The following is a 25,183-nucleotide window of genomic DNA, read 5'->3' on the forward strand; positions in this document are numbered from 1 at the left end:
AACTGTTGAAATAATTAATTAAACAAAGAATTGCATAGATAAAAATTCGAAAAAAAAATTTTCAATTAATTAACATTCAATTACTAACTGAATTTGTAAGAGTTCGAGTTAAAATTTTTTTTGGTAGTAATAAAATTCCAGAAGATTTTAAATTGAAACTTTCATAAAATTTAATTCATAAAATTTTTTTTACAAACTTTAAAAGATAATAGAGAATAATAGGTAAAATGATAAGAAAAGTTATAAAAAAAAATGATAGGAAGTAATGTTAATAGAAGGATGTTTTTAATAATACAGAAATAAATATAAACTATTTAAATGTACTATAATTAGATATGTTGAATTTTTTTTATTGAAAGTAAATATTTGATAATTTATACGTTAATCGGTTTCTGTGACGACTTTGCATTTATTGTAAAAGAAAGTAATAGAATAACTACGATTTTTCCATTGCAAATTAAAAAATCAGACAAGTGCGAGTTACACTCGCACTGAAATCGAGTGTACAAATGTTTAAAAAATATGTGTTGTATGTTAAATAATAAATGTGATACAAAAAGAAACAATTAAAAAAAAAAATTTAAGAAAATTGTTCCTCCTTTGGTATAAAAACAAAAAAAAATTTTAAATATGTGTTGTATTTCAAATAATATAAGTGATACAAAAAGGAACAATTTTCTTAAATTTTTTTTTTAAATTGTTCCTTTTTGTATCACATATATTATTTAACATACAACACATATTTTTTAAACATTCGTTTTTATACCAAATAAGTTCGCTTCGAGTACGAAACCCTCGATTTCAGTGCGAGTGTAACTAATCGCACTTGTCCGATTTTATTTTATAAAAAATATTTTACTAAAAAAATATAAGAAACATAATTTTATTTCAATTCGCAATATTTTTATTGTATTTACATTTTGCGTTTTAATTGAATTTAAATCATTTAAATCACTTAAATGAGTCAAAGAAATTTATTGCTTTCTCCGCGAGGAACCCGCAAATTTTTATAAAATGAACACAAAGAACCCCCTATTTTATTTTAGAGTTATAACGACTGAAGAAATAAACTTAAGCAAAAAGTCCACTGTTTCCACTTCTTATCATATTTATTAAATTATATCTACACATAAAAATACGTAAAAATAGTAAATTTGAAGCCCTTTAGATAAAATTTTTTCCGTTATTGGGAGAAAATTCATGATTTTTTCTAAAATTATCAGTTTTTTCTAGACAGCTCCAAAAAAATCAACTCGAATCATCCTCGCTATATTTTTTTTGTAATCTACACGTAAAAATACGTCAAAATATATAAATTTCAATCACTTTAGATAAACTTTTTTCGTTTTTTGCGGAAAAATACATTTTTTTCTTAAATTTATCATTTTTCATCAAACATTTGATAAAAATTGATCATCAACTTAAATCGCGCTTAAATTTTTTCCCTGTATTTTTCACGCAAAAATACAGTTTTACAGCAAATATGAACAGTTTGGGTTGAATATTGTGTGCGCTAGGGAGAATAAATCATTTTTTTTTTGAAATTTTTGATTTTTTCTTGACAACGCTATGTAAATTGATCTGAATCAAGTACGCTATATTTTTCCTGTAATTTTCACGTTAAAATACGTAAGTGTGCCAAATTTGAGCTCTTTATGTCAAAAGATGTGGCCGCTAGGGGGGGGGGGAATACATAGCCATTTTTTGTAAAAATTCATGCTTTTTCCTTGACAACGATTTCAAAAAAATCGATATTAATAGGGTTCCGAACCGAGTACGGAACCCTAAAAAAGTGTGTTTATATGTCCTATCATTTCTTACCGATTAATTTATAAATTACAAAACATTTACATTCAATAAAAAAATTTAACATAGGGGTAAACGGTACAGTGATTGCCAGTATAAGCAAAAAGGGGATATATTTATACAAATTACAAATGTTTAATTATCGAAATGAGAAATGAAACCATTTGTAAAGGAATTAAAATATTTCATTAATCTGAAAATAATAATGAATTGTTTATTTAATATTAGTATATAAATTTAAAAAAAATAAAAAAATCTTCACATGACAGAAAAAATAGTGATTGTCATTATTTTTACAGTGATTGACCATCAATTTTACAATGATTGCCCACTAGACATAAAATAGTAATGTAAATTATAAATTTTGCATAATTTATTAAAGAATGAATATAATTTGAAATTAATAAAGAAGAAGTTAGTAATTTTTAAAATAATTTTCTTTTATTAACAATAATAAGATTCATTAAATATGACTTTTAAGTGTAAATAATACTATTAACCTAAAAAATTGGGAAAATTGTCGAATCTGACTCAATTGTAAAAATAAAAATTATTTTTGGCTATTTTGATTTGATATAATGATTACATGATTTTGAAATTTTTCATTGCTTAAAGAAGCATATACGAAACACCTTTTTTTATTTTCGGCATTTTTTCGATAGCCTAAAATTATACTTCATATTAAAAAATTGTTAATAAAATATTACAAATCATTCTAATACATGCTGCGGCTCTAATTACATCTTTATTTTAAAAAATTAATTCACCAAATATGAAAAAACGTCGAAAAATTAAAAATACTTATCTCAAAAAAGTCTTGAAAATAAACGGTTAATCACTGAAAAATGACATAATAAACAAAAATTAAACATTGCCCGGGGAGGGCAATGACTGTTATTTGTTATTAATTGCAAGATAGTAGTTGTTCTCTATAATTTTCGGTAAATCGAGTCAAATTACGTTAAAACAAATTTTTTTACTTATTTTTAAACTTATTTTCATGCATATGTAATTAAAAAATAATAATGATATGTATAATTTTTTCGTTAAAAAGTCAAAGAAAGTATCATTGCAAATTTACAACTAAATTGACAAAATTTCAAAGAGCTAAGAACACTGTTCTCGAAAAGCGCCATTATTTTCATAATAGTGAGTCGAAGAATAAAAATCTTTTTACACTATTAGCAGAATATTCTGTAGAATTTATATAAATAAATAAAACAAAATATTATATGTAAATTTCGTTATTATTTCTGTTTGTAATGTAATGGTGGCAATCACTGTGAGGGGGGACAACAACTGTACCGCTTACCCCTATCTAATTACAATACATTTAAATAGTTTATATTTATTTTTGTATCTGTATTATTAAAAACATCCTTTTATTAACATTATTTTATATCATTTTTCTAACGTCGCAAAAAGTGGTAAAAATAATATGATAGAAAATCAATGATAGGCCTATTAGGAATTTCCTATTATAAATTCTCGTAAGGGATTCTACGAAAAATTCTATTTAATTGTAGTTCTTATTCATGTGTTTCTTTTTTTTTTTTGCGGCAATTCGGTTCTTTTTGCAAATCAATAATAGAGATGTTCGCGAAAGTATATAACAAATTTTTTTTGTTAAGGGTTAGTGAACTGAAAAAAAACATCCCTTAGGCAAAAGAAGAAAAGAGGTTGTAAAATAATGTAAAAGTAGAATTTATAAAGAAACAAGAAGAGAATTAGTTGTCCCTCTTCTCTTTCTCTTTCTCTATCTGTTTTACTCGATTGAAGAAGGTGCGCGCAACTGCTTTTCTTGCTCTGCGTCATTTTTCCATGTGTATATAGTAGCAGACTGAATTTGCTATATAGAGGTGTATGGATGAACAACAGTTGTTCAGCCAGTGTCCAGCAGCTGGCGCCAAGTTCGAGAGCGTCGTTCTTTGTTTCGCCGCGAGCAGTGGTCTCCATCCGACTACGACTATAGGCCGGCGAACAAAATTCGAGTGTGGTTGACGGCTTCGCGAAACTCGAGACGCTTGTGTCAAGTTTTTTTTTATATTCGAAAGGCTTTTGTCGAAATCATTTTAAATTCCCTAATAATAGTTCATTATCGTTCCCTAGTTAACAATACGAAGAAAGGTGGTGGTTTTTTTTTTTTTGCGTGGAAAATTTGAAATTTGCGAAATAAAAATGTGGAATTAAGGGAGAAGGGTTCAAAATTTTTTGTGGATTTAAGTCGCCAAGCCGGAATGAATGTTACGTACCTGCACCGCCTCTGCATGCAGCGAGTTTGAACCAGCGAGAAAAGGTGCGCGGTAGCATTCGGTGTGTTGTGAGGTGAAGTGAGGCCACCATGCTTTGACTGTGTTGGTGTACACACATACACACAAGAGAGAGAGAGAAAGACAGTGTGGGAGTTTGCGGAAAGAGACGCAAAGGGAATATAGGAAAGAGAGAAATAGAAGAATCGGGAGTGGGCAGTGCCGACTCTGTTGGTTGCCGCACCCTATCCTTTTCTCTCTCACACACACAACGAAGTGATTTATTTTTGTCACTGACAGTTTATTAAATGACAGGAATCATAACATTGGGTGGCTGGCAACGAGACTAGCGGCTTGTTACCAAGTTGCTACGGGAAGTTTGTTTTGTATATATAAGTCGAGTGATTTTTTTGTGAATATTTGTGTTGTGGAGCCCGGCACCAAGACGGGCGGTTTCACAGTGAATTTCTCGGAGGTGACGGGGCCCGAAAGAGCCTTGGAAACGGTGGAGAGTTTCGGTGTGGGATACGGACAGGGAGCAAACACAGGCTGGATGAAGCCGCCAGGGGATCTCTTTCTCTATTGTGACATGAAGGATCTTGGAGCTGATATGGTAGTTTTATTATTTTTTTTTTTTTCAAATCAATTTCATTATTGGTTTGCGTTCAATGTCCCTTTAGAGGAGAAAGAACCCATGCGAAAACTGCGAAATGATTTTTAGGAAACTACTTAATAAACTACAGCAACGAATAGTAGATTAAAATAAAGTAAAATAATATAAAACGATGCGAAATAAAGTAAAATGTAAAATAAACTAAAGTAAAGAATTTTAACATAACGTAACAAAATAAAATTTACCAATGGCTTTTGTTTTTTAACAGTTTCTAATATCAAAAAATATTAAAATAACCGCCAAAAAAGAAACACTAAATAAAAAATTATGTTAAATTATATTTTTCTTCTTATTTAATCTTAATCAATACTATTCAAACATGTCTCTTTCCATCTGACAGCTTGTTGTTGTTTTCATTTTTTTTCAACAAATTGGCATGCGATGCTTTTGAAAATATTTTTTACATCCCCTTTTTTCATAGATGGGGAAAACTGATGCTTTTTTTTTATCTTGACATGTCTGTATAGAATTATAACCATGAGTATTGTTCTTACTCGAGGAGCGGAATGACTTTACTATACGTTCACATTACTAGCCGTCAGATGGCTACAATACTTCGAGAGAGTTCCATTTTTCAGACCCTATATGTTTAGAAATTAAATTATTTATTATTGTACTTTTTATGAGTCTTTTTTTTGTACCAGTTTCAAATCAAATATTTTGTTTTAGTTTTGTCTTTTTATTTATTTTTTTTTTTTCATTCTACACATATAAGTATCGTAGAGATGATTTAAATTTACATTGGATTAAAATTATGATTTAAAATCTAATGTTTATTTACCAACGAGACCGGTAATTTCAATGAAATCAGGATCTGAATTTTTAAATCATGGAAAAGGATATGGAATTTTTAAAATTCTCTACTCTCTAAATCAGAATTAGTCAATTTTGACTACTTTTCAACTGTTCCGATTCGTTCATTAAATTAATTAGTTATCGTTTTGACTAATTCTCAGTCAAAAATGACTAATTGATAGTAGAAAACTACTAATTCATTTATTAAAATTTTCTAGCCTTACTTAGTATTTTTCTACAATCAATTAGCAGTTTTCTACTGTTAATTAGTTATTTTTGATTAAAAATTAGTCAAAACATTTACTAATTTCTTTAATGAATAAATCGGCGCAGTTGAATTAGTCAAAAGTGCTCTCTAAATTTGAATTTTTAACTGATTTGAACTGGTAACTTACTTTTTGCTTTAGAATTAGATAAATTTTACTAATTTGATAGTAAAAAAAACCATTTTTTTGTACTATTATTTTGTTAAATTTTGCTAATTCGAAAGCAAAAAAAAAAACATTTTTACTAATTCAAACTTAGGGAGCGACTTATTCAGATTTAGTGAGTGAAACACATGGAAAAGATTTGGAATTTTTGAAAATTTCTACATTTTTCAATTTTTTCCTTTTTAAAAATACATTATTTTTGAGTTGTTTCTTTTCATCAAAGACAAAAAAGAGGAAGAAAAGTTTTTTAAAAAAAGAGGAAAATTATAGATAAAATTGAAGATTTAAGAGACGAGAAAAATTCAATTAGAAAAACAAAAAGAAATTGAAGAAGTTAAAGACCAAATACGCGAACTAGTCAAAATTAGATAATATAAAAGTATAAAATTTATTTAAAATGTTTTACTTAAAATGTTATTTACACGGAGAAAAATGGAAAAACGATTAAAGTAACTTTTACTACTTTAAAAGTAAAACCTGAACTGTTCTCAGTTTCTGCGCATTTCTGTCAATTTTTACTCCAGAAATAGTAAAATTTACTATTTCCGTAATAATTTTTACTATTTCAGAAATAAATTTTACTATTTTTGAAGTAAAAATTGCTAGAAACACGCAGAAACTGCAAAAAGTTAAGGTTTTACTTTTAAAGTAGTAAAAATTACTTTATTCGTTTTTCCATTTTTCTCCGTGTACTGTTAGCCTTTGCTTGTTAAAAGCATCAGTATTAATTATTTTAAAAAATATTAATATTTTCTATAATATACTCTCTAAATCTGTATTAGTCACTAATTCAATTGTGCCGATTTGTTCATTAAATTAATTGGTAACCGTTTTGACTAATTTTTAGTAAAAAAAAATGACTAATTAACAGTAGAAAACTACTAATTGTTAATAGAAAACTGCTAATTAGTTGTAGAAAAATACTCATTTATTTAGTAAGGCTACTATCTCAATTGGTAAATTTTAATAAATGAATTAATAGTTTTCTACACTGCAAAAAGAAGTATCTTATTGTAAGATGTTTTGGTCGCCTTTTTAAGATGTTTTTTTTTATAACTTGCTTCTAAGTTATCAAAAACAACTTAAAATGCATTAGTTTCTTAAGATATAAGATGGATAGGAAGATACTTTTGATAACTTGCTTTCAATGTATCTTATAATAAGATACTTCTTTTTGCAGTGTACTATCAATTATAGTCATTTTTGACTAAAAAATAGTCAAAACAGTTATTAATTCCTTTAATAAACGATTCGGCGCAATTGAATGAGTCAAAAGTGACTAATTCAGATTTAGAGATTAAAAAAGAATGTGATACCTATATGAATTTAAATAATATCTCTATATTTTATATTACCTATATAAAAAAGCATGTTATATATGAGGCATTCCATTTTAAAATGACCCTCTAGCAAACAATTACCAGTATGAGACAATTTTTAAATAATTGTTTTCTACTTACTAAAATCAAATTACTTTGTTATTAGCAGTTTTTAAAGAGAAAATTCTAAACTTTAGAATGGTAAATTTTTTTTTTTTTAAATTAAGAACCATTTATTGAACAAAGCGGCATTTGTTCTTAAAAATTTCTTGTATGAAATTTTTGAAATCAAGGTATTGAATAACCTAACAACAAACATTCTCTGCTATTGTAAAGTTTTGTAAAAACAAATGCCGCTCTGTTCAATAAGTGGTTCTCAATTCATACATATTTTAACCTCTGAAATGACTGTAAATTTTTATTAATTTGTCAAAATCTTCTAAAATGTTCATTATAAACATTACGAAAATAAAAACTAGAATATTTAAGCTTTCTTTTTTACATATAGATTTGATAAAAATCTAAAACAAAATGTTTAGAATTTTCTCTTTAAAAACTATTAATAACAAATGTAATTTGATGACAAAAACACATTTTTCTATTCACAGAAAATTAAAAGGCATTAAAATAAGCTGCAACGCTTCTTATTTTAATCCAATTTTGCTTATTTTAATACCAAAATGGATTAAAATAAGCAAAATTGGATTAAAATAAGAAGCGTTGCAGCTTATTTTAATGCCTTTTAATTTTCTGTGTTATGAATTCCAAGATTCAAATTTAAAACTGAAAAAATTAATTTTTATACAATAGATTAGGGACAAAAAAAAACTCTAAATTTTAAAGAAAATGGAAAAAGAATGGTTAATATTTTTGTCGATTTGTATTAAATACGAAGAATTTAATACTATGTTAAGATTATATATTAGAATTAATATATAACAGAATTATATAATAGATTATGTAACTATTAATAATAATGTATTTTGTATAAAGGCTATACATTTTATTTGTTAGTTCGATAGAAATTAATGAATGAAATATTTTATATTAAAAATAGAGAAGACTGAAAATAAGTATTTTTTTTTCTAACTTTGTATTTGAGCCATAGGCATTAATTATTTTGTAATGGTTTTGCGATTGTCTTAAAAAAACGAATTTTATTTATACGTAAAAGTTTACAATATATGTTCTTAAAATCTGCGAATTAGTAAACATTTTATAATTTTTTATTTACTGATTTATAGAGCCGAAGTTGGTGAAACTGACCCTAATAAATTTATTGTTTAAGTATTCAGTAAAAAACAAATTACTTAAAAATGAACTTTTAAAAAATGTTACATATAAGTAAAAATAAAATTTAAATAGAAAAAAAAAATTGGATTTTTTTATGAATTTTGGTTTCAAATTAAATATGATGCTATAAGAAGGGTTTGAAATATATATACACTATTTAATCTTATGGAAATTCACTAATAATTATTATATAATTATATAATATTTAAATAATTCCAAAGAACGCTTCATCATAACAATATTATATTTAATTATTATGATGAAGCGTTTTTTGGAAAATATATTCATATAGAAATTCTGACTAATTAAAATAATCTTACATAAGACTCAAGTTGATCCTCTTTTACCCTCTGTGTAAGAAAAAAGTAAGCAAATCTGAAACGCCCCCCCCCCTCCCCCTTCTGTATCAAGCTTACGTAATACTTGAACGGCTCCTTGGCACCCAGCTTATCCAGTTATTGGCACCATGGTTACATAACCTCTGAATTTGGCAAATGTTTTATACAAATAAATTATGTACTACTTTAATCGTAGAAAAATCAATTTTTTTTAAAAAATATTTAAAATAAAACTAGTATTTTAAAAAAGAAGCAAAATATTAAAGTAAGCGATCGATTGACAGAAAAATTTATTTTTTCTTTAAAATTTAAGAGTAAATGCAAACAGTCAAATACACAGAAAATTATAAAGTATTAAAATAAGCTGCAATGCTTATTATTTTAATCCAATTTTGCTTATTTTAATACCAAAATGGATTAAAATAAGTAAAATTGGATTAAAATAATAAGTGTTGCAGTTTATTTTAATGCCTTTTAATTTTCTGTGTATTAATTAAATTTTACATTTCTGAAAATTAAGAAAATTTTACAAAATAATTTTAGGACAAAAATCCAAAAACGATTTTTTAACTAAAACTTGTTTTTGAAAAATAATAATTCTTGAAAAGTATTTCTATAGGTTAGAAAAAATAATTTTTATATTTTTTGAATTGAAATATTTTGAAATGTTTTTAATTTTTTGTGAATGTTATAAGTATTTGCATTTACCTTTAAATATTTAATTATTATGGATTGGTTTAAAAAATTAAATATTTAGCTAGTTTATAATTACAAAGAGTTGGTAATATAATTTTAATTTTATTAGGTAGATAGGTAGGTAATTAGTAATTGATTAGTAGATAATACAGTCTTGACATTCAAAGAGTAATATTAGATAAAAGGCCTTCAAGTCAGTATATCTCTGCTCTCTATGCGTTTCCAATTTGCGTCCTCAAGGTCTAGGGTTCGATTTCCCATGCGTGCGCGCAATTCTTAAATCTTATAATTTTAAGACTTTATTTTCTACCTCCAATGGTTGTTAAAAAATTGTTAAATAAAAATATCAGTTTTGAAATAAGAAATGTACCTAAAAATGTTTTATGAATAAATTATATACAAGGTGATTTTTATGTTCCGGACCCTCTGAAAATTTTTTTTTAATCTTATTTTTTTCGTTTTTTAACCCTTAACTGGCACAATTCCGCGTTCAAACGTAAATTGTTTTTTAGGTTAAAATTAAAAATTTATAATTATTAATATTTGAAGCTAATTTATTCTTCTGTATCGAATTAGTTGTATAAAAAAAACTTAGAAAATTTCTAAGAATATGTCAAACTAATATCACAGAAAATTAAAAGGCATTAAAAAATAAGCTGCAACGTTTATTATTTTAATCCAATTTTGCTTATTTTAATCCATTTTGGTATTAAAATAAGCAAAATTGGATTAAAATAACAAGCGTTGCAGTTTATTTTAATGCCTTTTAATTTTCTGTGATATTAAAATATAAAAAATATTCAAAAGCTATTCAATTAATTTGAGCTTGAAAAAATGCTCGGGTCTACTTGACCCATGGTGCCAGTTAAAGGTTAAACAAAAAAAAGCGAAATAAAAAAAAATTTTAGGGGGTTCGGAACATAAAAATCACCCTGTATATAACTTTGTTTAAAAAAAAGGAGAGGAAACTTAAAATAAAAAATGAAAAATATACTTTTTAAAAGTAATCTAATGAAAATAATACATTAATAGTAGAAGTATTTTTAAGATATGAGAATTATTGAAATTCGTAGAATATGTTTTATTCTATGAATGAATTTATGAATTTTAAGATTTAATCAAATAAAGAATAATAAAAAAATTAACACAAATCAAATGGTTTAAAAGCGTGCAATGATTGCAATGCAAAAATTTAATTCGTTCTCAAATAGAAACGGAGGGCAAAATTAATTAATTTCTTTCATTTCCACTAAATATGATTTATCTACTTCAGAATTTCAAATTTCGTATAACGAGCTTTCCATATAGAACATAGGTGTATCATTGTTAAATCTGGAAAAATAGAACCTTTAATGTTAACCTTTTAAATACCTAGTTGTAAATATATTAAACTGAAAAAAAATATAAAATTGAAAAAAAGTTAATATTTTTTATACTCATATAACTGTTATATTAAATAGAAAAAAATATATATAAATATTAATGAACGCTTTTTTCTGTTTCAGGTGTCGTTCACTGGCGGAGTATCGGTAAATATCAGTTTTTAAATATAATAATCTATTTGCAGCTTTTTATAGTAATGTGAGTCATCACGTTTGATTGGAAAACTTTATAATATCAAATTGAAAATCTATAAATATTTATGAAGCTGAAGTTAACAACATTTACGTTGACAAAATTTAACTTAAGAATATAATATGTAATACATAAATTAAAATTATTCCAACATAGAAATAATAATTAATAGTATTTTTAATGAAACCATATACGTACTTGAAAACAGATCTGAAACAACTATAGTAAAATGTAAACAATCAAATATTGTACATAGACCAATCGTAAAATAGTTAGAAGCAACATAAAGTAAAGTTTAAACACAGACATATGCTGTTAAACAATAAAATAAATCGAATTATAAAGTACATGAAGTAACAACAAGAATAATCACATGTACTCTCTAAATCTGAATCAGTCATATTTTACTGATTAGCAGTAGAAATCTACTAATTGCCATAGCGAGAATTGAGCAACTGACAATTAGTAGAAATTTACTGATTCAATTAGTAAAATATGAATTACTGATTGAATCAGTAATATAAATATATGGCGGCGGCAACAAAATCTACTGATTTAATAGTTAATTTTAAAGGTTATGTTATATATAAATTACTGATTTACATAAGTTATTTTCTATTGGTTGCATATTCACTAATTACACAGCCCCACAAAAAAAAAAAAGTGTCATGTACTTTTGACCGGAATACCCTAACCCTATGTATTTTGACGCGCTGAACACGAATCCGTAGTCCGTTTTGCTCCATCACGTCAGGATTTTTTTCTAACCTCAAAAAACATGTCGGATTTTGAGAAGTAGGCGATTTTTTTAAAAATTGATGTATTAACTTCTAACTTGGTATCTGGGGGTTTTTTGTGTCGCTGATTACGAATCTGATGTCAGATTTCCGAAATTCGATATGTCTAATTCAATATTAAGGAATTATTTTTAAAAAATTGTCAGATTATTATGAAATTTGGTATCTACAGGTTTTCTAAGTTGCTGACAAGTAACACTAGGGAAGTGCCATACGCCGATTTTTCTGAAACTTGGCAGTTTTGTAGTTTTTTGAAAACAATTTGACACGTATGTTTTGTTTTTCCCCAAAAGCTGATTTATGGGGGGAAAAAACTCCTTGAATTTTTTTTTGGTAGGGGGACATTATTTTACGAAATTTTTCAAAAATTAATGTGCAATAGTGTATCTGGGGGTTTTTTGGGTCACTGATTACGAATCTGATGTCAGATTTCAAAAATTCAAAATGGCATATCCAACATGGACTTCTATCGGCCACATTAGATACGCCATTATCAATTTTTGAAAACTGACATCAGATTCGTAATCAGCGACCAAAAAAACCCCTAGATACCAAGTTTGAAGTAAATCTTAAAATTTTTTCAAAATTCGTCCGCCATATTGGATCTGCCATTTTTCGTTTTGAAAATCTAACTTCAGATTCGTAATCAGCGACACAAAAAACCCCCAGATACCAAGTTTGAAGTTAATACATCAATTTTTAAAAAAATCGCCTACTTCTCAAAATCCGACATGTTTTTTGAGGTTAGAAAAAAATCCTGACGTGATGGAGCAAAACGGACTTCGGATTCGTGTTCAGCGCGTCAAAATACATAGGGTGAGGGTATTCCGGTCAAAAGTACATGACACTTTTTTTTTTTTGTGGGGCTGTGTTATATTAGTAAATTTCAAAAAAATAACTGAAACTTCAATTAAAATGAAAAGTACTGATTGAATTAGTAAAATTTCTACTGATTTAGATTTAGAGAGTAAATATATAAAATTATATAACAATAGTATGAACGCATCTAATAAATACTTTGTGAGTTTTGATTTGAAACAACCAAGACCAAAAAGATACTAAATGCTATTTTTTTCCAAAAAAGGGTCAAGAAAATTGACGGAATTCAAGAATTTTATTTTTTTTTTTTAGTAAATTTTGTTCATTTCAAAAAGCCCGGCAAGTGAATGAAACTTATTATTGGATGCGTGAACTGCACTTTATATAATCAAATGACAACTTCACGTAGCGTGATTGCCCAAATTTTTATTGAATTTTCACATAAACATAAAAAATGTAAATATAACAACTTTTTTATCGATATTTTACATTAGAAAATCAGAATTCTGAGGAATAAAAGTAACATCTTTCTTCTGATTATTTAAAAAATAAAAACTATCAATTGTTAGATTTCGATTTACATTTTATTTTTTATAAAATTTTAGAATTTCTTTGCACTTTTCATCACTATTTTTCATAAGTATGTATAAAAAATTTTAAAAATAAAATAGTCACACTGAAAAAAAAATTTATTTGATTCAAATACTCGATTACTTGACTATTATCAAATAAATATTTATTTGTATCAAATAATTATTATTTGAGTCAATTAAATGGTATTTGTTTCAAGTACAGAAATTATTGGTTCAAATACAATTTATTTAATTCAAATAAAAATTATTTGGTTCAAATAAATATTTTTTTTTGATAATACTCAAGTAATCGAGTATTTGAATCAAATAAATTTTTTTTTCAGTGCACTTTGTTCATTTTCCTTATTCTTGAACGTCAATAATTTTCTTGGAGAAAAATAAAAAAATATGAATCTTCGAAAATTATTTAAATGAGCACTTAATATACATACACTAAAAATTTCGATGTAGCTGAAGTACGCAACGTTTATATAAACGATTTTTCAAGAAATAATTTTTTAAAATGAAAAATTCTATAATTTTTTGCCTAAAAAATATTTCTTGTAGTTTTCATTAATCAACAAATTATTTAAAAAAATATTTTTTAGGCAAAAAATTATAGAATTTTTCATTTTAAAAAATTATTTCTTGAAAAATCGTTTATATATACTTCGAACTCCTTCGGGAAGCTAATTTTTTTTTTTTTTTGTAAAATAGGTGCAAAAAATTAGTTTTTTGCAAATTGCTGCTTCCAATTACATTTTAGCGTAAAAATAGTTGAGAGAGAAAAGAAAGTGTATAAAATTCTGAGTAATTTGAAGAAAAAAAATTAACCCTGTAGCTCAAAAATTGTCCGAGATATATACCTTTTTTAAAAAACCCATTTTTTTTTCGTGATTTTAGGTAAAATCCGGTATTGTATTTTTGAAAAAGGTATATCTCGGACAATTTTTGAGCTACAGGGTTAATTTTTTTTCTTCAAATTACTCAGAATTTTATACACTTTTTTTTTCTCTCCGAACTATTTTTACGCTAAAATGTAATAGGAAGCAGCAAAACTAATTTTTTGCACCTATTTCACAAAAAAAAAAAATTAGCTTCCCGAAGGAGTTCGAAGTATATACAATTTAGGTACTTTATTTTGACCCCAAAATGAAGGGTTTAACCAAAAAAAATCTGACGTCCTGAGTTAAAACATCTAAAAATGCTAACTTGATTGGACTAAGCCACAAAAATACGAAAATTTTAATCCACTTTATCTTCGAAAATAGCATCGGGACAAACGCGAAATTTTTAGTGTATGTGTATATTTAATGTTCATTTAAATAATTTTCGAAGCCCTATATTTTTTTATTTTTCTCCAAGCAAGTTGTTGACGTTCAAAAAGTAGGAAAAATGAATAAAGTGGCTATTTTATTTTTTAAATTATTTATACTTCTGAAAAAGAGAGAAGAAAAGTGTAAAGAAATTCTAAAATTTTATCATATGATCTTCATATTTGGTATGTTCTTATTTAATTTAATGGTTCCTGTTTTTTATAATAAATTTATTCATTTTTAGTAAATTCCAATATTTTTTTAATAGTAAATTCTATGTTTTTTTGCATATTTTCTAGTGGTTAAAAAATTCACAGTTTTCAGTACCTCACATACTTTAAATTCATATTTTACAATTAATAATTTTTTCAATAAAATTATTTTCATTTCGTGATCTTGATAACTTCAAAATCATTCCTGCAAAGTATTATAATTTTTCAACATTAGTCAGCGACAACTTTAGTGGAAATAGAATTAATTGACTCTATATTATTATAAAATTTTACTTTCAAATATCGACAAAAAAGTTATTATGTCTCCATTTGTTCGAATTTTTATTTTACAGAATTTCCATATATGAACGATTTTTCATATTATAAAATTTTTATTTAATCGAAAATTAATGAAACAGAATTTTTATTTCGTCGAATTTTTATTTCATAGAATTTTCATATGTTCGAATAAACATTCGTCAGAAATATTTCGGCTCGAGTCTTAAAATTAACAAATCAAAATTTTTCGTGTCATTTCATTATTGGTTAATTTTTCTATATTTTGAAATTCGAACAAATAGAATTTATGTGAAGAGGATTTACGGTTATATACAAATTCTGTAATATAGAAAATCGGTTTGATGGATCCGTTAATTTGTTTAGAAGTTATAATCGTTTTTTTTATTTTATTTTTTTTGGTCATTCCGTAAGAATTATGCGCTATTTTCCTAAATTTGTATTTTTTTTTTTGCCTTTAAAAAAATGTTATAAATTGTAATGTAATCTAACATAATTTTTGAAATAGCTACTTAGGATTTAAAGATATGAAGACCGAATTCATAGTAAAGTGGAAGATGTGATAACGAAAAGTTAATTTAAAAACTCAAAGAAATGAATATAAATAAAAATAAATAAATATATATTTATTTTCGTATTTGTTTTGCGTTCTAGATCGCTCCCTCGGCAAAGAAACTCTGGGGTGTGGACGAGGGTGGATCGAAAGATGAAGGTGGTGTAAAAGGTGGTGGGATATTACACTTGGACGCCCATCAAATGTGGAGGGATTCAACTTGGAGTACATCAGGTACAAATTTGTCTCTTTCCTTCAATATATGTATTATACTGAGAAAAAAAATATTTTCTTTTAACATCAAATTTTTTTTTTCTTGATTTATATTTATGTAATTCAACTTTTTCGGTTGACCTAATGAAAATATTTTTTCGTTAATTTAACTAAAATTTTGTTACCTCTAAAATTTTATTTTAAACTAAAATTTCTCAATTTTATGATTTTTTATTAAATTTTACTAGGAAGAATAAAAATTTTGTAGATCTAGTAAAAAAAATGAAAATTTTGTGATTCAAACAAAAATATATATTTAGTTGTACAAATGTTTGTCAAAATTTTTTTTTGACACAACCAAATAAATTCCTTCGCGTATTAAAATTCTCCTTTCATTCTTGCCAATGAATATTTATTCTCACTGATTAATTTCAGATCATGCAGTATCACAACCAATATCTATGGGAGCAGGTAGAAGAATGGCTGTAAGCACTGGCTTCCACCATCAAGCCTCGGAAGTAGGAGCCGTTCTCAGTCCTAGAAGCAGGTCAGTAATTTTTTTCTATTTATTCGATTCGAATAATTTTTATTTGAGTCTAACCATTTTTAAATTTACTTAATTTTCTTTTTCGAATGAGATTCATAAATATTTCTCACATTAAAATTATTATAATTTTAGACATTAATTAATTTAATACTTAATTAAAATTATCAAATTTATATTTAACAGAATTTTGTAAAATAAACTTTAAAACTCAACAGAATTTTTATGTCGTAAAATTTTCATTTAGCCAAACTTTTGTAAAGCAGATTCTCAAATTCATTAAATTTTTGTTTAAGAGAATTTATATTTATCCAAATTTTCACAAAAGAGAACTTTAATTTCACAGAATTAATATTTAATGGAATTTCAATTTATCCGAATTTATCATTTAACAGTATTTTATTTAACTGAATTCATTTTTAACAAAATTTATATTAAATGGAACTCTTATTTAACCGAATTATCATTCAAGAGAATTTTCATTTTTACAAATTATTATTTAACAGAACTTTTAATTAGATCATTTTACAAATGATAGAATTTTTTCTTATCGAAACTTAATTTGATCGAATTGTCATTTCAAAAAACTTGTAAAACTTTGAATTTTTCATTTTAACGAAATTTCAAATGGCTGTACAAAAAAATCGTCAGAAAGATTTTGGCGCAAATTTTAAAGTTGACCAATAAAATAATATCCAGAAAATTGTGATTTGTCAATTTTAAAAATTGCGCCGAAATCTTTCCGTCGATTGTCTATTTGGCCATTTGTAATTTCGGACAAATGTAAATTCAGCGTCTTAAAAATTTTATCCATTAATAATTCGTACAAATTAAAATTCGGTGAATTAAAATTTCTGTCATTTAAAAATTCGGTTAAATTAAAATTCTTTTAAATAAAAAATCATGTAAATTAAATAACTGTAAAATAAAATTTTTAACAAATAAAAATTCGGTAGCAAAAAATTTTGTTATGTAAAAAATTTGTATAAAAAGAAAATTTGTCTTGAAAAGTTGGTTAAAACAGGGTTGCCACGGGTCAGGGAAATCATGGAAAAGTTAAGGAATTTTATCAAAAATATATTGGAAAAATATCAAATTTCTAAAAATTCTACTAATATTATAATTTTTTAAATTTTCAATTTAAAATTTTTCTTCTAAAAATTATTGTCTTACATTTTTATAATTGTAGGCCTCGGATCAACTTTTGAAAGAAAAAAAAAGTTATTTTAGTCGATTTACATTACAAGAAAATTATAAAAAGTCCATTTTTTGTTTACAATAAATTTAATTTGTTGAAAAATATTTTTTTATTATTATTAACAATTTGTTATTGGAAATTAAAAAAAAAAAAATTTAATTTCTCAATAAGAATGATTCACAGAAATATTTTCAACAATTTTTCTTTTTAAACCATCGAATTAAACTGAGAAAAATTTTCAAAATTACAATTCAGTTTTAAAACAAATTTTCAAAAATAATTTACAGTTACATTTAAAAAAAAAAGAAAATTTTTCAAGTCTGATTTAATGCACATTATTTGAATTCAGAATTTCGGAAAATGTTTTAAATAATTAAATTTTCGAAGAATTTCATTAAAATATTCTTGAAAAAAAAAAATTTAATAAAATTTGTGAAATAATTGAATCTTAGAAGATTTTTAATTAAAATTTTAAAAACAATTGAATTTGGAAGAGTTTGATTTACAATTTATGTAAATAATTGAATATCAGAAGATTTTCAATTGAAACTTATGAAGTAATGAAATTTTTTTTACTAATTTCAGACAATAATTGAATTTTAGAGAATTTTCAACTAAAACATGTTTCGAAATAATTAAATTTTAATGAAGTTACTGTTAAGATTTTTATAAATAATTGAATTTTTGAAAAATTGGATTAAAACCATTCAAATAATGAATGAAACAAAGAATTATATAAATAAAAATTTGGGAAAAAAATTTTCAATTGAATTAATATTAAATTAATTATTCAATTACTAATTAAATTTGAAAGTTTTCGAGTTAAAATTATTTTGGAAGTATATAAATTTTAGAAGATGTTAAATTGAAACTTTCATAAATTTTAATTGATAAAATTTTTTTTTTACAACCTTTAAATAATAATGTAATTTTAGAGTATTTTTAATTTAATTTAATTTAAATTTTTGTGTTAAACCTGTAAAAAATAATTTTTTCTCATAAAATATTTTTAAATAGAAATTGTAATTCATGATTTTTATAGGAAATTTATGCGCCCTTTGTTGATGCTGTTTTAAAAAGCATGTTTAATTCTAAGTTAAAATTTTTTTTTAGTGAAACTGGTGGACTTGGCGTGAAAATGGTGGAATATGTTCTCGGTGGTTCCAGTCCAACAACACCAAAAGACTTGGACCCAAGAATGGTTTCTCTTAGATTAGTAAGTTAATTCAAATATCAATTTATATATAATACCAACGTATATTAATCAATCTATTGATTGAAAATTAAATTTGAAATTGAATAAAAAAATAACGTTTTCTTTTATTAAAGAAAATTATCTCGAAATTTATGAGAAAATTAATCAAATTTAATACTGATTATTATTATTTTATTTTTTTTTTAAAGCGTTTTCTCCATTTTCAAAAGCAAGTAATTTTAACAATCGGTAAATTTCGTTATCCAATTTATTAAACTATTTTTAAATAATAACGTTTTCAATTAATTGCAAAATTACAAAATAGAAAAAATAGGTAATAATGCCACATCCTCGTATTTTAAATTTCATTTAATTCCATATGGAAAAAAAAACTGGTCAAGTACAAGTCACACACTTGGTCACTTAGGGCAATGAATTGAGTCATTAGCCAAAGAATTTCTTCGATTAATTATCACTATTCCTGCCAAGGAAAACTACATCTCTATCGGGATAAATGTGAAAATTATTTTTAAAAAAACCATCCCTTGTTATCTTTACTTTTTCCTTAGTCTTTAAAATTATCACATTATATTTAATATCACAAATTAGCATGAATTGAAAGTATTTTCTTTTTAAATCAATTTTTATTTTTTACTTAACATAATTTTTAGACAACAAATTTTTATTTGACAGAATTTTTATTTTATTAAATATTTCTCATTACCCAACTTTTTATTTAAAAAAAAAAAATTCTAATTTAACCGATTTTTAATTTAGCAGAATTCTCAAAATGAACAAAATATTGAGAATTCTACTAAATTAAAAATTGATTAGAAGTTTTTTTTTAAATAAAAAGTTGGATAAAAAGAAAGTTCATAAAATAAAAATTATGCTAAATAAAAATTGGATACCTAAAAATTCTGGTAAATAAAAATACATTTAAAAAATTCTATCAAATGCTAATTTGAAAAATGAAAATTTCAATAATTTTTTAGGCGCTGATCATACACCTACTAAAAATTTTCTTGTTGCGTGTAAAAAAACAAAAAATTCAAAAAAAGGATTTCGGATCCAGTTTACCCTTGGATTGTTTTTTAATTTATTACAAAATTTCTTGACAAATAATGATAAGAATTTATTTAAACATCGAAAGACATGGTAAAATTTTCAATAATTAAATTTTGGATTATTAATAACAATTTTAAAATGAAATACTGTAATTTTGTTAAAGTACAAAAAAAAGGGAAATAATTGGAAATTTGTTTCATCGAAAAAAGTATCAGATATCTTGATATTGCTTTAGATTTTTATCATGTCCGGCTTGAAATGCTAGTAATAAAATTTCATCGACTCCAATTGTGTCAGCTTTACTGAATATCAAAAGAAAAAATGGTTGATTCAATTTCATTTAACAATAGATTGAATACTACAATAAGGAGAGAAAGAGTTGTGTGTACATATTTATGTCACCCGGCGAAAGAGTGAAAAGAATTTTAAAATTTTTTGAAAAAAAAAACAAACAATAACAAAAATTCTTCAACTTGACAATGTTTTAGATCTGAAATTTATATTCGCCGAATTGAACATCTAAGAATTTTTCTAATGTTGAATTAAAAATTATCGAATTTCTATTAAAGAGATTTTTATAAATTATATTTTATATTCAACATGAAATTTCATACAAAACAATTTTTATTTATCTGCAGTTTTATGTAACAGAATTTTAATGTAATAGAATTTTTATTCAACCGAACTTTTACCAAACATTCACCGAATTTTCTTTTATCAAAATTTCCATTTAACAGAATTCTTCTTTAATCAAATAACTGCTTATTCAAATATTTACTTCAAAGTATTTTCATTTCACTGAATTCACAATCAACAGAATTTTTATGTTACGTAACTATTATTTAACCGAATTTTCAGAAAGGACAAATTTTATGCCAACAAATTTTAATTTAACAAAATTCTCATGAAACGAAATTTCTATTTAGCTTAATTTTCAAAAAGCATAATTTCCATATCATTGAAACTCCATTTGATCGAATTGTAATTTCATAGAATTTTGATTTTACAGGCGTTTCATTTTCACCTAATTTGAATTTGACAAAATTATAATTTGCTCGAAATTTTTATTAAACAGAATAATTATTTAAAAGAATTTCTTCTTCACAGAAGGAATATTAGAAAGAATTTTGTTTTAGTCGAATTTTGATTTGTTGGAATTTATATTTTTACAGAATTGTTAAAACGTCAAATTTTTATTTTACATAATTTTCATTTGTCCGAATAAATATGTGACAGAAAAATTTGTGCGCGAATTTTAAAATTAACTAATCAGAATTTCGTTGATAACTTCTGATTTTGGTTAATTTTGAAATTCGCGCCGAAAATTTTCTGCCAGATAATTATTGGGACAAATGAAAATTCTGTAAAATAAAAACTCGATGTTTTAAGAATTCTGTCAAATGTAAATTCGAAGAAATGAAAGTTCAGCAAAAAAAAATTCTTTCAGTCGAATTTTTAAAAAGCAAAATTTCGGTCAAATGAAAATTCGATGGTTTGATTCTAACAAATTTTTAATTTAGTAAAATTTTCATAAAACGGAATTTTATATTTATATAATTTTCAAATAGCAGAATTTTCATTTCATCGAATTGTCATTTCATAGAATTCTTAAAACGCCGAATTTTCATTAATCCGAAATTACAATTGGCTAAATTAATAATCGACAGAAACATTTCGGCGCTGTTTTTAAAATTTACCAATCACGATTTTCTTGATAATTTCTGATTGGTCAATTTTGAAATTCGCGCCAAAATCTTTCTCTTGATTCTACATTCGGTCATTTGCAATTTCGGACAAATAAAGATTGGTCGTTTTAAGAATTATATCAAACAAAAATTCGTGCAAATAAAAATTCGGTAAATTAGAAATTTTTACATTTAAAAATTTGTATGAGTTAAAATTCCGTTAAATGAGAATTATGCTAATTTTAAATTTGTTTAAATTAGAATACTTTTAATTAAAATTAATTTAGTTTGTTAAAGGCTCATTCGAAAAATGAAAATTCGTCTAAAAAAATAATTACCTAATAAAAGTTTTAAAATTTTAAATTCTAATTTATTATTTTTATAGAATAATCATGCGACCCATTTTGTTCGAATGAAAATTCGGTTAAATAAATGTTCTGTTTTATAATTTCGATCAATTCTGTAAAACATAAATTGGATAATATTTAATTCGACACCTCAAAAATTTAAATATTAAATAAATTAATATTATATACCTAATAATAAATAACCAAATAAATAAACACGATATTTAAAAATTAGATTTTTTAAAAAATATATACCTGCAACAGCCTTTGGACGAAAGTCATTGAAATGTAATATTTACGATGCTTGTACAGTTTTTGTTGAAAAAAAATGAATAACTGTGTCTTTTTTATAACTTTTAGAATACTGACGCTGATAAGAAAGAAAAGGAAAAAGGTTCTACGAGTCCGTTTGATGGCTCGAAAGATGACAATGGTCCTCAAGGCAATGGACTTACATCGCAAAATGGTTTAGATGATGACAAAGGGTTTAAGTACGTATTTTGTCTTTTTAAAAAAAAAAAACAATATGTATTAACTAGTGTGTCTTTAGTGTCTACAAAATTCAACTATTTTAATGTTTATTCAAAGTTTTGTTTTGTTAACTTTTTTTTGTTTTGTTTAATTATTTATAACATTTATTTATTATTTTTATCATTATAAAATATGTTCAAAATAATTTAATTTTTCAATCGAAAAATAGGTTTTTATCCTAGAAATATTAAAAAATTATTATTTTGCAAAAGCAAATTTTGTGCTGTAATATTCTCGATCAATATTGAAAAGAAACAATTATAAAATTTACGAAAATTTAAAAACGTTTCAAAATATTTCCTATAGAAAGACTTTCAAAAATTATTTATTTTTCAAAAAAGAAGTTTTTGTGCTGAATTGTACTCGCCTTGCATAAACAAAAGCAATTATATCATTTACAAAAATTTGTCAAATTAATTGCATTTTATAGTCCAAAAATAGGATTTTTAAATCACAAATATTCAAAAATTAAGCAATAGAATATTCAGTACAAAAATTTTTTTTTGAAAAATAATAATTTTTTGATTTTTCTAAGTTAAAAAATCGTTTTTGGATTTTAGAACTGAATTATTTTGTGAAAAGTTTCTAAATTTTTATAAATGTTATAATTGCTTTTTTTGGGATGCATGATTATCTCATAAAAATCATTATATAGAATTTTTATTTTAAAGAATTTTATTAAAAATAATTATTTTTTAGACGAATTTAATTTTTTTCAATTAGCATTTTACTGAATTTCTTTTTATACGAATTTTTACTTAACAAAATTTTATGCTACCGAATTTTTGCCAAAATTTTTATGTTTCACTGTCATTTAATTTACATGAGTTTTTATTTAAGAGAATTTCAATTTAAGCGAATTTTAATTTAACAGAATTCTCATTAAATCGAATTTTATGTGATTTGATTTTGAATTTTTAAAAATGACAGAAATTCCAATTCAGCGAATTTTAATTTGTCCAAATTTTTATTTGTACGAATTTTAAAATTAATCGAATTTTTAAGACGCCGAATTTTCATTTTTTCTGAATTCGGCGCAATTTAAAAAAAAATTTACCAAGAAAATCGTGATTGGTTAATTTTGAAAAATTGCGCCGAAATCTCTCTGTCGAATGTAATTTCGAAAATATGAAAATTCGGCGTCTTAAAAATTCTATTAATTAAAAATTAATACAAATAAAAATTCAAACAAATCAAAATTTGATGACTTGGAATTTTTGTCATTTAAAAATTCGAATCAGATAACATTCGATTAAATGAGAATTTTGTTAAAGCAAAAATTTACTTAAATAAAAAGTTATGTATAGAAAATGTTTGTAAAATAAAAATTCTCCCAAACAAAAATTCATAGTTAAAAATTTTTTTATGTGAAAATTCTAATAAAATGTAAATATTTTCTGTTAAATTTGAATTCTTTTAAATAAAATGTTGGGTAGAATGAAATTCTGTTTAAGGCTAATTTTAAAAATGAAAATTCATCTAAAAAATAATTATTTCTAATAAAATTTTGTAAAATAAAAATTCTAATAATAATGATTATAATAACCATAATAATCCCCGATTGACGGTAGTTTATTTTCGAGATAAAAATTATTTTTGAATATTTTTATTTCAGAATGTGTTGATTTATTACTAATTGAATAATTTCTTTTTTTTATCCAGTCGTACACCGGGAAGTCGACAGCCATCACCGGGTGAAGAGGAATTTCAAAAAAATGCAGCCACTCTGGCCGTAACCGCTGGAGGGGGTGGTGTTGTATTGTTGAAGCCAGGTGTCGATGTTGTCGGTAGTGAAGAACATTTTATGGCAGCATTTGCACCTGCACCGCCTCATCATTTGCAACATCATCAAGCTCCACAAACCCATCATCTTCAGCATCCGCATTCACAGCTTTTTGGCGCTCAGGGACCACCGCCACCGCAAGGTCCACCGCCCTCTCAACAACAGCAACAACAACAAGGACCTCCACAACCTCAAGACAACACCACACACTTTGATGTACAGGTAAGTCAACATTTTTACTTTTCAATCCATTGAATATTTTTTTCAGAATCTCCAAGGGAAACAATTGAAATTGTTTTTTACATTTTCGAAAGGAAAGTAATCAAAATAATTTAGGGATTTTCTTTGTGTTTGAAACACGAAAAGTCAATGATTTAAAATCATTTGTTTCTCCTTAATTATTAAAAGAAAATGATAAAAAGGGACTCTTATTTAAACCTCTAAAAAGAGTCAACTTTGAGAGACTGTACCTTGAAAAATACCTGGAAAACTTGCAATTGTTATGGAAATTTTTTTTAGTCATGGAAAACCTTGGAAATGTCAGGAAATTTTATAAAATATCGTTCTGAAAATTTAATTTCCTGTATTTGAATCGAGAAAATTTCAAGTTTACAAATTGACATTACAACTTTTCATTTTGTATAGTTTTTATAAAAGCAAATTCTATCTACTAATTGAAAATTATATGAAATAAAACTTTGGCTAAATAAAAGTTCTGCTAAATAAGAATTAAGATAAGTAAAAATTCGATTAAATAAAAATTCAGAGAAGTAAAATCAAAATCATTAGAAAAATTCCATTAATTAGAAATTCCTTGAAATAAATATCTGTGAAAATTCCGTTACATATAAATTTTATTAATCAAAAATTCTGTTAAA

General features: G+C 24.8%; 1 protein-coding gene across 3 annotated transcripts in view; it reads left to right on the plus strand.

Moving 5' to 3' along the window:
• LOC127285806 (maternal protein pumilio) overlaps nucleotides 1-25,183 on the plus strand; it is a 159,006-nt gene that overhangs the window by 13,679 nt on the left and 120,144 nt on the right. For 2 of the 3 annotated variants that reach the window (XM_051311988.1, XM_051311989.1), the window contains exons 5-10: nucleotides 11,106-11,129; nucleotides 15,843-15,975; nucleotides 16,390-16,501; nucleotides 18,810-18,912; nucleotides 22,352-22,482; nucleotides 24,185-24,527. In XM_051311988.1, coding sequence (XP_051167945.1) covers nucleotides 11,106-11,129; nucleotides 15,843-15,975; nucleotides 16,390-16,501; nucleotides 18,810-18,912; nucleotides 22,352-22,482; nucleotides 24,185-24,527 — 846 coding nt within the window. Of the gene's footprint in view, nucleotides 1-3,750; nucleotides 4,669-11,105; nucleotides 11,130-15,842; nucleotides 15,976-16,389; nucleotides 16,502-18,809; nucleotides 18,913-22,351; nucleotides 22,483-24,184; nucleotides 24,528-25,183 lie in introns of those variants that run through there. The other variant, XM_051311990.1, reaches the window with a different exon arrangement.

This window comes from Leptopilina boulardi, unplaced genomic scaffold (genome assembly GCF_019393585.1).
Source record: "Leptopilina boulardi isolate dan_hultmark-lab unplaced genomic scaffold, ZJU_Lbou_2.1 LbouV2_341, whole genome shotgun sequence".
NCBI lineage: Eukaryota > Metazoa > Arthropoda > Insecta > Hymenoptera > Figitidae > Leptopilina > Leptopilina boulardi.